This window comes from Lithobates pipiens, unplaced genomic scaffold, assembly GCF_037356315.1.
Source record: "Lithobates pipiens isolate NorthernLeopardFrog02 unplaced genomic scaffold, aLitPip1_a1.2 Scaffold_18, whole genome shotgun sequence".
Taxonomy (NCBI): domain Eukaryota; kingdom Metazoa; phylum Chordata; class Amphibia; order Anura; family Ranidae; genus Lithobates; species Lithobates pipiens.
In genome coordinates, this window is record NW_027507758.1 from 486,268,217 (window position 1) to 486,284,461 (window position 16,245).

Genomic DNA, 16,245 nt, shown 5'->3' on the forward strand with positions numbered 1-16,245 from the left:
TTCTGTACCCCATGATGGATGTGTCATCATAGGTCAAAGTTCTTTTACACAGTAAACACGGAAGTCCGCCGGGCGAACGGCGCCAATAGTCCGCCGATCGGGCGGACCGCGAACAGCCGAAATTCGCCGCAAAATGACCGCTGGGCGAACCGTTCGGCCATCACTATTCCTAACCCTCTGACCCTATTTCAAGAGACTGTTCGTAGACGAAGTTTTTTGCAAATAAACATCCTTTTATAGGGATCTGTCGTCAGTCTCTAAAGTTTCTGGGCCATCTACCACGGGAAACCCCTAGACATAAATCGAGGAGAAGAAGGTACTTTAGCCCAATCAAACCAGCAGCTCCTTCGGGGGTTAATGCTACATAAAGATTTACATGTTTGCTCATATAGAGATATGGCTGGTCTAGGTTTCTTGCAAGGGAATGCAATTTATTTTCAAAGTTTTTTTTTTTGTTTTTTTTTTGTTTTGTTTTTTAGTAAATGTACCCCTGAAAATATTTATATTGTTTAAAACAGAGGAGTGCCACCCAGTGGCCAGCAGTCTTTTTTTTTCTTAAGCATGAGGGCAAAATGTTACAGAAAACAAACATATTTAGTACATTTCTGGAATACATGCACAGCTCTTTTAAACATGCTGCAAGTACAGAAAAACACTGTTGATGTAACAGAAATATAGTGTGCTCCTTCCTTCCTCTTTGGCATGACAACACAATGTACGTTTGACTCTACATTCCAAAGCGTGTGTTGTCATGGCTAGCTTTATACACGTACATAGGAGGGGGTGGAGGGAGATACTCAGCTGTCAATCCCCGTTTACATCTCTGCGTAGTGTGAACTCATTACTGCAAGCGGTTTTCTTTTGGGGCATTTTTGCTTGTCACGCATAGGGCTGCCCATTCATATGAACGGGCTGCCCTTTGTGCAACAACCCCTCCAAAGAAGCTGCAAAACTTTTTTTGCAGATCAGAGTGTGGCACGTTTTTAACATTCTTTTTGGTGTGTTTGCAGTGTTTCTGAAACACAAGGCAAAGTGCGCATTTTCTGTGTAGTTTTCCATGCGTTTGAAAGCACACAGATGTGAATGGAGCCGCATTGTTTTTGTGTAACTCTGTGGTGTGCCGTTAATTAATGGCACTGAAATTGCAACTAGTTAGGTGTATAAAGGGTGGCCATACACCATACAATCTCTGTTCAATCTCCTTTAGATTTACCAAAATGATATAATAGGAGGATACACCATCTATCCAACCACTCTGTATCCAATCAGGCAGGCCCTTTCACTACATAGTTGATGGTAGATCTAAAGGAGATTGTACAGTGTATGGCAAGCTTTACTGAACCCAAGACATATTTCTCCTGTTTTCAATATTACAGCACTATCCACATAGGCTGTTATCTGATCGCTCAGCTCCTGCACACTCTGTCAAATTAACTATCTACGGCTGTGTAGTTAGTGAGAAAGGTATTCTCTGCTTGCATTGGAAAAACATGCACCTGAGGCAGTGGGTTGTAGTGAACTGCTGGAAGGGGGAGGGCAGATGCAGAGTCTGTCCTAATGAGATCACCTGGTAAAATACTTTCCGTGTCACATGCCAAGGTCTGTCCAGGAAGTAATGGAGAAATAATGGAGTTTTTGTTTTACAGCCAGCTGGACACAGAGGTAAACTGGTATGTAAGGTAAAAGAGAACTTTTTTTATTTCTGCAAAAGAAGTACATTAATGGTATATCAATACATAGGGGAGCTGAAATTTAGAAAAAAAAATATTTCTGAAAACCTATCAATCTATGGGTCATAGCATGTTTATTGCCTCAAGAGAAGTATGTTTATTCTGTTCAGTAAGAATTACACACTTACTAAAGGGCATGAGGTTCAGGTTAACTACTTCACCACCGGAAGGTTTTACCCCCTTAATGACCAGGCCATTTTTTGTGGCACGGCACTGCATTATTTTAACTGACAATTGCGTAGTTGTGTGATACTGTACCCAAACAAAATTGATGTCCTTTTTTTCCCTATAAATAGAGCTTTCTTTTGGTGGTATTTGATCACCTCTGTGGTTTTTAGTTTTTGCGCTTTTAAACAAAAAAAAGCCAACAATTTTGAAAAAAAAAACAATATTTTTTACTTTCTGCAATTAAAAACGGCTCCCGTAGACTTCAGTGTGGTTTGGCATTATATTCAGGTTTATTAGACATTGTGCTGGGTTCACAATAGGCTAGTCCTCTTCATCATTTTACTCTAAGTGCAGGGTCATCGCACTGGCAAAGAACATCCATGTGCATCCAGTTTAAATCTGTCTTGTTTCCGTCTACTGCTTCTGCTTAGCATGACCTTACTGTGCAACAAAACCGATAATCTTCCAAGTATGCATTTTTAAGAGATTTGTGGAATGTGAGACGTTAAAGAGGAAGCAAACTCTCCCACTCTGATGCTTCTTTTCATTTAGTCCATTACAATAAGTAATTATCAAACTATAGCCACTGTAATCCAGCCCAAATTGCATATTACTGTTTAAAGAAACTTTAAAAAATCTTGTTTCCAGGGGTAAGGCAGCGCCATCTTAAGTATTGTTTTCTGAGTCCACAGTGGAGTGTATTTCCGCCCTTACATTGAGCACTTCCTTCTCAATCCAACATTTCCATGGCAACCCTGCTTCCCTGTTCATAGCCAACTTGTTTTATTTCATAGTATTTACTTGTGCTGATTATCTAGTGTTTGTCTTTTTGAGTCCTATCAGCTTCAGCTGATAAGATTGCAGTAATGCTGTCCCATGCCCTGCTTTACACTCCATGTGATGTCACATGGGGTGTAGAAGAAAGCTCTGAGTCATTCTGCAGCCTCCTAGGAGTTTAGTGGTGTGCTGTAGGAAGTCCTGATAACAGATAGATAAGCACATAGAGAGTGTGCCGTAAATCAGGGGAGATCTGGGCATGCTCAGTGAGGTCCTTCTAAAGAACAAAAAGGATTACAATAATACTAAGCAAGTAAGGAGATATCTACAAGCAGTGTTCATTAGGGTTTTTTATGCTGATTTACATGGGACAAAGTTGTGGGGGAGGGTTTACAACCACTTTAAGCAGTGGGCTGACGTGCTAGTGCCCTTTTTTAAAAAGCCCCTAAAACGCTTACTTTGACTTGCAACTTCGGGATGCCAAGGTGCATCTTAAATTTTGAGAAGAAATCCTAGTTAGTGTGGTGGCCTTTATCAAACTTCACTCGGACAGAATGGGAGTACATTGTATACAAGGCAAAATTCAAAGTCACCCTAGTGCTGTGCGCTCTGAAGACACCTAGTGGAACCGTAAGGCTCCATTGACACCTGGGCGTTCTGAATCGCTGGCAGAATTGCCACGATTCTGCCCACAAATCAGAATCTTGGCAAAACATGCAACACATTTGCGCTGCTATTATTTTTCAATATCACCCCAATCGCGGGACCCGTGACACCCAAAAGAGATGTGCCAAGCTTGTAACATCATACTCAAAAAGACGAGGCTGTAATTGGTGCCAAACGTGCAAAGTATTGAGCAAAGGCTGTTATTACTTATGTACATGGGATTATTTTGTTTTTTTTATTTTTAATAAATTTGCAAAGATTTCAAACAAACTTCTTTCACGTTGTCATTATGAGGTAATGTTTGTAGAATTTTGAGGAAAAGAATGAATTTAATCCATTTTGGAATAAAGCTATAACCTAACAACCTGTGGAAAAATGTAAGCGCTGTGAATACTTTCCGGATAAACTGTATGTCCTTCTGTTTTTTTACCATATTTATCAGATGCTCAATAGTGATCAAAAAAAAAAAAAAAGGAAGTACATGTTTTAAAATTGCTTTGGGGCTGCTGTCACTTACTCTTTTCCTACTCAATGTAGGAGTCCTCATTACACAGTAGGGGGATAAAGTATTTTACGCAAACAATGAATAGGAGGATTCAGGCAATGCTGTGCAAAAAAGGAGGTTGCCATAATGAAAATAAAAATGCTATAAAACTATCCCCTATTTTGTAGACGCTATAAATTTTGTGCAAGCCCAGCGATATATATTTTTACCAACAATATGTAGAAAAAAAATTAGATATCTATCTATCTATATATTTTTTTTTTTCGGGGATATTTATTATAGCAAAAAAAAAAAAAAAAAAAAAAAAAAAAAAAAAAAAAAGGTAAAAAATAATGCGTTTTTTTCAAATTAACTTTTTTCAATTAACTTTACTGCTATTGCAGATTAAAAAATAAAAGAAAGAAAGCGGATTGTGTGGTGTTCTGCTTTAAACGTTACGCAAACTCTTGGCGCTATATAAATCCTGTAGAATAATAATATAGAAGATATTAAACAGTTCCTCCTGTGGCATATAACCCCTATGCTTTGTCCCTCTGCTCCCCCTGAACATTAAACAATGGGGTTACGAGGACAACATGATTTCTATGTAAAGGGATAACATGGACGAAGGTGAATAAACTGAAGAGGAAATGGGTGTTTACACTGGTCATAGGGTGGCGCTTAGCTGATTTCATCCAGATGTTCATGTATATGCAAGTGTAATTCAGAGCTGTGTACTCTCATCTGAAATGACCACTAGGCCTTCAACTAGCACATAAATCATACCACTATGTTCTGGAAGAACAGATAAGTCCTCTCCAGATAATGACCCTGAATGATTTTCCTCTCAAAGTTAATTAGCTTAGCTTAAAAAATCTAAAATGTTTCCATTATACCAGAACATCTATATCTATATCTATATCTATATCTATATAACACAGCAGGGAAATATGGGATTGGATGCAGAATTTAGAACACAAAACATTAAATGCAAGTAATCTTTCTCCAAAAGAAGCAAAGACTACCATGAAATGCAGTGCTAGTCAACTTATGTGATATAGGTGAACTCAAGTGTGGCCCCTGACAAAGGGCCACATTTAATATTCAATGAATGTAAAGTTATAGAAAGATTTATTTATTTTTATTTAAAAGGTGTTTATTTTAATTTTTAAACAACAAAAACAAAACAAAAAAAGTACAGACTGTCCTTATATATATATATATATATGTATATAGTGCAATCAGCAGCTTAAAGGGGTTGTAAAGTTATTTATTACATTTTTTAAATAACAAACATGTTATACTTACCTCCACTGTGCAGCTCGTTTTGCACAGAGTGGCCCCGAACCTGCTCTTCTGGGGTCCCTCGGCGGCTGTCTCTGCTTCCCCCCCACAAGTACTTCTCATGTTCAGTCGAGCTCCCTCGCATGGTGAGAAGCACTTGCGGGCACGCTCCCGTGATACAGCCGGCGCCTATACCCGCTCACTGCATCACTTGGCCCTGCCCTCGGAGCGCTGTGTCCTTGGATGTGATTGACAGCAGCACAAGCCAATGGCTGCGCTGCTTTCAATCCATCCACTCTGGCCAATCAGCGGCCAGGCTGAGCGGTGAAGAGGACTTCGGGGGCGAGTACGGGACTTTCGAGGGGCCAGGTAAGTAAACCGGCGGGGGAGGGGGGGGAAGCACTGTCAGATGTTTTTTCACCTTAATGCATAGAATGCATTAAGGTGAAAAAATATTTACCTTTACAACCCCTTTAAATTCAGACAGTGAATAAATGGATGATTTAAGCAGTCTGAAGAAAAAACATAAATACCCCAAGAATATAGACTAACACCATTCACACACACAGTCATTCAAACTCACAGCACAAACGGCCCCACAACAGCAGTATATTTCCAGAAACCCACAAGCAGTAGATTTTTAAACATTTAAAAGGAATCTCTATCCATTTGTGTAAGCATATATCCAGTATTGATCACTCAATCACAGTAGCATAACACTCACAGAGAGCTGTGAAGAGAGGACACCCCCCTCAGAAGTCCTCTGAGACGTCTAGCCACGGTTGCCATACATATTTTGGTGAACTTCTTAGGGGATGCCCTGCTTTTATATATCAATTTGAATTTGGGGAGGATACCATGAACAATGCGGAAAAAAGCATGGGCCGAAAGAGGGCCCATTTCCTTCCAATGTAGTAAAATTGTTTTACGTGCATAAACAATATACGTAACAAAGTCCTGGCATGAGTGTGAGGGACATGGTCACTCAAAACCCCCAAAAGTCCAACCTCCGGGGTATGAGGTATCAGTAATTGTAGTTTGTGATTGAAAAAAAAAAAAAAAAAAAAAAAAAAAAAAAAAAACACACACACACATCCTTCCAGAAGGTTGCAAGTCCAGAGCATGTTCAAAACACATGAAAGAAATCGGCAGAGAAAGATTTTAGAAAACAAGCCCGGGTCTTATATTAATTTTGACAACAAAAGACACAGTAGGGCTTATTTTCGGGGTAGGTCTTATCATGCCATGTGCTGTCTCTCTCCCTCCCTGTCACAAATCCCCAGTGTAAAAGTGCTTGTAGAATGTTGGTATCACACAAAGCAAAACTGCTGCATGCTGAGATGTAGTGCCACATACCTTCTTATATTGCCTGTGGCATGCTGGAGGTCTGCAGAGGAAGGGGGACCCGAGATCCCCGCTGACATTGTGGAGAGAGGAAGATTAGCCGAGTGCAGCCTGCCACTTCCTTAGCTCACCGTAGCTCTGCACCAGGAGGGGGGCCGAGATTCTCTCCCCCCCCCCCCCCCCCCCGACAGCTGGGATGAGCAGGAGATCAGCTGATTGCAGAGCAGCTGTATTCCGAAGGTAATTGGCACAATTGACACACACAGTCTACACTATACACTTCTGCAACAGAGTAGTTTATACACTATACACACACACAAACACTCTACACTAGGGCTTATTTTAGGGTAGGGCTTATATTGCAGCCCTTCCCAAAAAGCGCAGGAGGTCTTTTTTTTCAGGGTAAGTCCTATTTTTAGGGAAACGCGTTAACAGGCCAGTTTACCTTGGGGAGATGCAGACTATTGCAGAATATTGCAATTACTGAGCAGCAAATGATATGACCTGTGATGTATTTCAGTTATCTTGCAATCAATGGGTCCTGAGGACAGGAGTTGAGAACCACTGCCATAGAAGAAGTTATTAGAGACTGAGGACAAGAGAGTCATAGACTGGAGATTCATTACATGAGACTTCCAGAGATCCCTGCCATTACAGGCCTTCTAAAAATGTCAAAGCTTTCCCTGCAACCTACAGCCCATGACTTGTGCCACATTTGATATTTATTTAGCACAATACAATATGAAAGATCAGAGGAAAACACAACAAGTGAAAAAGGATGGACAGCCCAAAAAAAAGAATGTAAACATAAAAAAACCTAACTATAATAACCACGAGAAGTCACTCTGAGGCGCACACACGTGCGGCCGTGGATTCATGCCTGTTCGCGGTTTGACTCAGGTCCAAATTTTTGCCTGAATTTGCACCTGAACCAGACCCAAACACACTGGACCCTTTTTCAATCTGGACCTCACCCACCTCGGACGTGTGTAAGCTGACTCCATTGAGAGCCGGTCACACTCGCCTGTCATGCAAATTGGATGAAGAGTAAAAAGTTTCCTTCACTGGCTTGAGTAGGCACCAAAACAGATTGCTGTCTGCAAGGGCTCTGAGGGCCACACAATAAGTGCAAAAAAGGTCACAGTTTGGACACCAGGGGTCTAATGTAAATTTTACTTATCAGACCCTAAGGGCACTTTTACACTGGGGCAGGGGGGCATTGGTGGTAAAGCTAGTTTTAGCCGCCATTTACCATTTTTTTTTAGGCCCCTTTCACACTGAGGCGCTTGTAAACTGCCAGTAAAAACACTGAGCACTTTTGAAAAGCCTTTCAGGCGCTTTTGAAGTGCTTTCCATTCATTTCAATGGAGAGGGGCATTTTTTCACCACCCTACCAGCACACTGCCCCAGTGTGAAAGCATTCATTGATTTTAATGAATATAGGTGTCCGTGAGCTTGGCTGTGGCTGTGGCACATGATCAACCAATGCTGAATTCACTGGACAGAGGAGTATCTATTTAGAAGACAACCCAGGAGGATAATCTGTAAAAATAACCCACATTAACGTGTATATGGTAACGCACCACAAATGTCTGAATTGGCCCACAAGATACTGTATTTATCGGCGTATAACACGCACTTTTTCCCCCCTTAAAATCGGGGAAAGTCGTGGGTGCGTGTTATACGCCGATACCCAAAAATACTGAGCGCCGCCGAAAAATACACAGAGCGCCGCCGAACAAGACCGAGCGCCGCCGAACAAGACCGAGCGCCGCCGAACAAGACCGAGCGCCGCCGAACAAGACCGAGCGCCGCCGAACAAGACCGAGCCGATTGCTCGGCTCCGCTCGTAGTCCCGCCTCCCTGCTGTTTCTGGAGTGAGCGCTGCCGAAAAAGACTGAGCCGACTGTACTGTGTACTCGGCTCGGCTCGGCTCGGCTTGCAGTCCCGCCCATACTGGGAATCTGGAATCTGTACACTTAAATGTAATTTCAGTGTACAGATTCGGCGCCCACAGCTATTCACACACAGCTGTCAATCCCAGCTTCAGGAATCAACAGATTCCTGCCATTGAGATGCTCTGCATGGCAAAACGCCCATGTAAATGGTGCCTACAATAGTAAGAAGTAGTTCCCCGAATGTTATTAATTTCCCCAGTGACAAAAGGAAATGTTAGAATTATCAAAACTTCTTCAAAAACAAGAGTCATTTCATGTAACTCAATGAACCTTTACCTTGGAAGCAGTTTGTACAGCAAGATTAGCATTCAGATGACACTTTCACAACAACTGTCCAGGAAAACTGGTTGACAGTATGTAGAATGAAGAAACAAGAGCAATGACAGCTCTACTGAAAGAGTGCTGAATACATAACATCTCCTCCCAGCAGAGGTAGTAGAGGCCAACGCACCAAGAGAATACAGAACTAATCTGCTCACTAAGGAACTCTTTGTTAAAGAAATGGGCTAATCTGGCCTTAATTCTTACCAAGCATTTGCGATCATCTACTCCAGACAAATCCTCTTCAAACTCCTTTCCCACATCAAACTCCATGATGTAGTTCCTAAAAGTGCTCAGTGTCTTAATCACCATGTGCTCCCCATTCTGAATGATATCTTTGTCCGGCTTCAATAGAGTGGCGATCTTCCTCAGAGCAACATTGACGTCTGTGTAGGAAGGAGAGAAGAAGAATTTTATTGTCTGTCAAGGGAAACCCTTATACCTGAGCAGCCTCTAATCAGTAGTGGCTTGGCACCTCAATTAAGGGCCTTTATCCTGCTTAGAGGACAAATAGAAGCCATGTGTGTGTATACATTCAGGATCAACATTCCAATGGAATCACTGCGCTTTATTCAATGTGTGGGGACTTTGGGGATGAAACGAAAGAGGCTTTGGCTCAGCAAGCTTCATAGAATTATACAGATTTTACTTAATATGTATTATGTCACTAATATATAATTGGGAGCTTAAATAAACCGAATATTCAAACTAACACCAGTCATTATGGCATACATTGCTAAATCAATTCAATGCTTTAGAAGAAAATACTACTTTCTTTAATAAAAAAAAAAGAATGCATCTACTAGGGCCATTATGGGTTTCAATACTTTACAGACAAGCACTGTCTGTTAGCACTTTGAACCAAAGGATGACCACATAGTTATGTGCATATAAAACTTATAAAATCTTGAATAAAAAAAAAATAAAAATACACACATACTATTTATTTTTTAAATGGTCTGCATAACAGTGCCTCCTTCTTCTACATACTTGTGCTAAAAATATTCCCTCTCTCTAATGTCAGAAAAGCACAAAAAAGCCTTTTTATCAAGTCACCATGGTGAGTGGTGTCTTGCAGTACTAGGGTTCTGGGTCAATTTCCAAAATCGTTTCCCCTATAATGAAATTAGGGCCAAGGAAGTCAGCCTGGGTTAGGTATGCATGTTCACAGTGCTATGATGAACAATACTCATCTGAAAAATTCAACCAACATCTACCGTTTGTGGCTAGCCTCGGGTAAGCCAGACAGTCCTTGAGAATTTATATCAGCACAAGTAATAATTTAGTATACAGAATTAAAAAAAAAATAGCTACTGTGCCAAATATTGAAAACGATCAACAAATTACTTTAAAATAATTCAAATCAATACGGATTGTCCTTGATCTTGAAAATTGGATTTAGCTCATGAAAGCATCCTTGTCAAGTGATGGAAACTCCCTGTGTCTATATACAGTTATACTTGCCTCTCCAGCAGCCTATATCCCTTACCTCCCCCTCCACTCCAGCCTCTGTCAAATTGATCAGCACTTGATATTTCTGGGAGTGTCGAATGCCTTTGTCCCTCACCCAATGTCATGGTTTCATCCTGTGATCTCTACATCAGTACAGAACTCAGTAATGATATAATGGTTGGAGATTGGAACCACCGTGTGCTTGGGGACACATGCATCCAACACTCTGGAAGTGTCAAATGCTGACCATACTCAGAGAGGCAAGTATAAAGGCTCTTACACTGCAAGAGCATTAGTCTTTATTTTTTTATCACCTGAAAGGATGGCTTCTCCTCTTTGATAATAGCACCATTACTATATTGTAAATATATAAGTATACACATTTAAAAATAACTGCTTGCCACCACCTTGACTGCGTGGCCCTGCGCTAATGCACCAGTCTTCCTCCTCCTCATATGCTGGGCCTCCATTTTCATCATCATCTGTGGGCAGATCTTCTTTGTTCTGTGCCAGCCTACCAATGAAGTTAGTCCTAATCCTGTGCATGCATGGTACGAGGTCTGATCTAAGATGGCATGTTATGGGAGAAGGTCTGAAAGACTTAATTAAACACACACACACACACACACACACACATATATATATATATATATAAAAATTCACATACACACACACACACACACACACACACACACACACACGGTGGTTACTATATATACACACGCATGCATGTACATGGCATGGTTTGTCAGGCCTTGTGGGGAATCTCCCCCAGTGTCACTGAAGGTTATATCAGCTGCTTGAATAATAGAGGTCTGGTGATCCAATCTAAACAAGTTGGACCCAGTTCACTAGTTAGGAGAAGGTTTTTCCTTCAGCTTGAAATAACAAACATCTGGATCCAGTTGATGGTTATCCGATACATGCATACTTGTCTGTGCCTAATATTTTCATCCTTCAGTCATACCCAGCTGTATGCTTGAGGATGAACAGCCATTGCATTATCTAATTATTTCTACTAAAGCAGACTGCACCTTGTTTAAGCTACAGAAGTTACACACTGATAAAGATGGAATTGTGCAGCACAGATAGGGACATTCATAGGCAGGGATTTTCCACTGCTTTTACCCAGAGGGACTCCAGTTATTACCCCTTACAGGGGGGGGGGGGGGGTGTCAGGTTTTAGGAAAGGGGGAGGGGTGGGATTACAGGGCTAGTAGTTTGGTAGTGGTTGGGTAATTGGAGCAGAGCGGGCTGGGTGTGGGTTCTGGGGGGGGACAAAGAAGGGGAGGGAGGTGACCTATGGGGTTTGGGGATATTATCACCGGCATGTTTTATGTACAAGTATGGGTTTCATTTTTAATAGAAGGTATGCAGTAGCCTAGGTATTAGCTTTATCCTTTGTGGTGTTTTTTTATTTTGTTATGGATCAATAACAAGTTGCGTCAGAACTTGCACACCGCATGCATTGCACAAGATCTGTCAAATGTGCCTTGCATAGAATGGAACGCCTTGTTGCTAATAGCAAGCTGCCCCAGATCATGTATGAAGCATGTGCCAGATCTCGTATGGAACACACACAATAAGAGGTGAGATTTCCCTAGATGACACTGGTGATGTAGCCTATCCAGGTTGTACTTGTGAGTCTAGGGCTACATCACCTCTGCCTCAGGGAAATCGGGAAGTTGAAAAATAAATGTAAGTTTACCAAGAATTGTTTGCTTTTACAAGCGACTTTTATGCCATTAACGGCTGGGCATGCAGTGCTGCATGCACCATGATATCCTCTGTTTGGCGGTAAATATCCACTATCAGGGTCCCCTTATTGAGGAAAATGTGTTTTGTAATTGCAGAGCTCTCCTTAAGATACACTAGTTGTCGGACTTTGATAGTGGCGTCTATATTTTTTGTCCTGACTTTTCTTGCTTGTTCTGGTCAGAAAAGTACTGAAGCCATAGACAGCCAGGTAACTAGTATTCTTAGAAGGAAGAAGGTCTGCAATGACAACAGCCTTTTTATTCTTTATTAGGACATCATGTATGAATGCTGGATGAGAGAAGCGTTCCTGCATGTACAAAAAGTGTGTAAATAATGAAGTAGCTACTACTTTGATGGCAAGATGTGCTCCAACTAGATCTGTAGGCGAGTTCCCTGGAGAGACATGAAGCCATGGCTCATACAATGTCAAAAAGGAAAAAAAAAAAAAAAAAAATTAACTGACACTGAAAAGACAGGATTAAACTTTAACATGTTCAGAATACCTAGTGCACAAAGGACAAAACAGATGAACTGATAGCATAATATATCCACTACTCCATGTCCATCCATGTGTGGGGGGAGGTTAACCTTTCACTGCAAAATAACATCAGTTATCTTGTGGCAATGGAAACATTTTTGACTTTCCACTGTGTACATTGAAAACATGCTTACATTTTAAAATCAGTCCATACAACAAACATCCCCCTTCCCAAGGACTTACTAAGCTATTTTTAAAGACATAAAATCATAATTTTTTTATCCTAAATCTAAATTGTGTTTTATCAGATCCCAGATTCATTTTCCTACATTGTTCATGCATCCGTTTTGTTATTTTATCTTAAATCTTTTATTTTAAAAAAATCCAAGGGAAAAAAATGGTGGTGTTCAATTACTTTTTAATCTAATTTCAATATAAATGATAAAACGGACTGAAATCTTAAGAGGCAAATCACATGTTTAGTAATAAACATGCAGCAGTGCCACTGAAATTAAATCTTGTAAATGTACCTCAATGCACATGCACTGTTGTGTGGGGCATACAAAAAAAAAGTTCCTAATTTTCTGTGTATTTTATTGCATTTTCAGTCCTTTAAAAATGAATGTGCAGCCTTAATGTGTATGATAATGCCCCACACCTTCTTTTTCAATTTAATCATCCAAAAAAAGTTCAAAGAGAACTCCAAATGGTCATATATTGTTTAGAATTAATTGACATCTTGATTTATCGATATTAATTTCACTTGAACATGTTTCAGCTCCCTCTTGGTATTCATACTGGACAGTGATGCATTTTGAATAATTACCTGTTTACAGTATTTTTGTTTATATAGAGCTAGATGTATGAACATTTACAGTTGGTATGGTTTTATTTTGTAATTGTATGAGCACATTTGTATTTTATTGTATTCTGAGGTATAGCTGTACAATTGGATGGTCCTATACAGTTATATTATATTCAATACACATTTAACTATATCAAGCCTTTTTCCATCCCCAAAAAAAAATCTATGATCTTTTTCAGCGTGTGATTTTACAGCTATATAAATTTTTTATTTTTTTTTACTGCATGCACATGTTTATGGGCCTGGGTTGTAAGGTCATAGATTTTGGTTGGTACGAACAAAGACAACTCTACTGTGCATGCACGCCACACACCAATGCAGATCACAAGTTTCATAAACCTGTCTGTGCTATATTGATCGCTTAAAATATGTGCCGTTCTGGAATACTGAGACTGTCACTACTCTTGGGGCATAAAGAGACATTATACTGATATACTGAATGGAGCGTACAAGAGGTTGTGAAGCAGTGATGTCATTACACAGCTGCTAAGTGCCTTTGTTTGATAGACCCCTTTGATGCAATATTCCTCCATATTTCCCAGGGTCAGATGTTTATTGGACAGGATACCAGTTTTATCTTTTTGATCAGACTGGAATCGAACAAATTAGGACCATTTGAACACTGAAGAAATGAAATATTGTAAAAGTGGCATCTAACAGACACAAAAAATAGAAGGGTGGGTATTGTTCATTTGGAGAAAATTGGCACATCTCCAGTGGCATGAATGGCATGCTTGGATTGTCCTGTAAAATAAGGGACAGTTTATTACCAAATATTATTAAAGTTCTCCATCTTTTCCCCAGAACCCCCCATACATCACTACACTTTGTAGGTGACAATGAGAGGTGTGTTCAGAAAAATGTCATAGATGGGAATGGGTTGGGTTGCTCATAATGCACTATTAGGGGGATGTTGAATGAAGAGAAGGACATCCAGTCCATCTACACTTTTTCAAATAATTGGATTCCATTCTTGTAGGGCAAACATATCACATATTTTCATCTATAAGTTATTTTAGTCATATCTACAGGTGCCCATAGATATCCAGCACGCATTTATAATATGTTATCCAACAGACTTTCTTTTATGGTAGACTTATCACCTAATTACATTTATTATTAGATTTTAGTTTATGTCCAGGTGCCCCTAGACCAGTGTTTCTCAACCTTTTTTCAGTCAAGGCACCCTTTAAAATTATGGACAATCTCGAGGCACCCTCCAAAACTATGGACAGTCTTGAGGTGCCCCATTTTAAAATGTAAAAACTATTCTTATAGTTTTACATAAAGCAGCAACATCAATACACGTAGGACACCCAACGTTAAAGGTGATCTATTCTCCAAAGCAAATACACTTTGGCAAACTGGTACTGACTAGTATTTCAATGTTTCTCTTGTTCCTCAGGTTTTTCTCTATCATTTAGCTAATGAGACCCCATAGCTGATGGAGAGAGGCAAGGGAGGGTTAAACAAGGATCATATGCAGGCAAGTGGCTTTGTATACAAATTTTGGGCCAAGGCACTCATGATGAAACCTCAAGGCACCCTGGTTGAAAAAAACTGCCATAGACAATCAATGCAATCAATCATGCATGTACAACTTGACTGTTGACAAATTGTTACATTAATACACACACTCAGATTACTAAAAGTGCAATGTTCTGCCAATGGAAGAAAAGGGGGGAAGCATAAGCCCCAAATTAGCTTATCCTAGAGAAAACAATAACGATTTGCCGCGGAAATCCATTGGTCCTTCCAGCAATGGTTTTTGCCCATAAATAAACAAACATTCTGAGGTCTGACCACAACCAAGTGGACTGGGTGGCATATCTGCAGGAGCCTAAATGTACCCATAAAATGCCTGCCCTTACCTGTAATCCCAGCATGTTCAGTGGACAGTGTGGGACAGGAAAATGACAACAAAAGCTTTAGTGTACACAATGTATCACATTGTCCATTGCACAAAAGACTGATGAGCTATATTTTAATAACAGAAGAAAACAGGTTTATAAATAATGATGCTGTTCTAGCCAATGCACACATATTAGGTATGTATAACCAATGCATGCCCGAGACACACATATAAACATATACAATGCAAGTATGCATACCTATAAAAACCCATAAGAAATAAATGTATAATTTATGATCGTTAGATGCTTAACTTGTATTCTCATATGCAACAGCTGTTACCATCTTTATAAATTCATACAATACAAATATCTCCTAGCATTCCTGACAATGGAGGCTGATACAGCTGTTGATTTTTCTGCGGTAAAGGCAGCCTAAAAAAAAAAAAAAAGCACACAAAGTGCTGCCAAAACCTGTGTGATTATCCTGCAAGAGTGAGGCCGAAAATGAAACTGATGGGAGGAATAGAAGTTCCAGTTTTTGATTAAGAAAAGAAAACATATGTGCATATGCTGTACATTAAATATGAGAATATTTAATAGTCTATCTTGTGAAATGCTTAATGAGGCTGTGTGCTGATCCACAGAAAGTCTAGCAAAAACCCCAAAGTGCATTCCAGGGAGTGGAAAATCTGACACCTGACATCAATCCAGACTTACCCAGTGCCTTCAGATACTCCTCAAAATTCTCATTGCTCATCATTTTCCAGTACCCATTGAAGTCAGTTGGCATGATTGCAGGCTTGGCGACCACACGTGAACTCCTTGTTGCTGAGGCTGGAGAAGTAGTGTGTGCTCTGGCTGTGACTGAGAGCTGTGCTATGCAAGGTCTTTACCCAGACCCTGCTGTTAAAGAGAGCCCCTCCTAATTCTATCACAATGCAAAAAGTTACCTCCCTCCCACTGGCCATCTCTGACTGTGCACAGCAGTCTGTTCTTTGCTCACATTGTTACACTCAAGCTGGCATGTCAAATAAAATTGAAACTGAGAGCGAAAACCGGTATCTTAATTCCAGGATCACATTACTACTGTTAACGGGCTAACTGAAA

General features: G+C 40.2%; 1 protein-coding gene across 1 annotated transcript in view; it reads right to left on the reverse strand.

Moving 5' to 3' along the window:
- Positions 1–16,039, reverse strand: part of LOC143988720 (retinol-binding protein 1) — a 58,234-nt gene extending 42,195 nt beyond the window's left edge. Inside the window, exons 1-2 of the mRNA XM_077488503.1 lie at positions 15,856–16,039; positions 8,940–9,118 (exon numbers count right to left, since the gene is read on the reverse strand). Of these exons, the coding sequence (XP_077344629.1) occupies positions 8,940–9,118; positions 15,856–15,928 (252 nt within the window). The 5' untranslated portion in view covers positions 15,929–16,039. The remainder of the gene's footprint in view (positions 1–8,939; positions 9,119–15,855) is intronic.
- Positions 16,040–16,245: the final 206 nt, after the last annotated feature.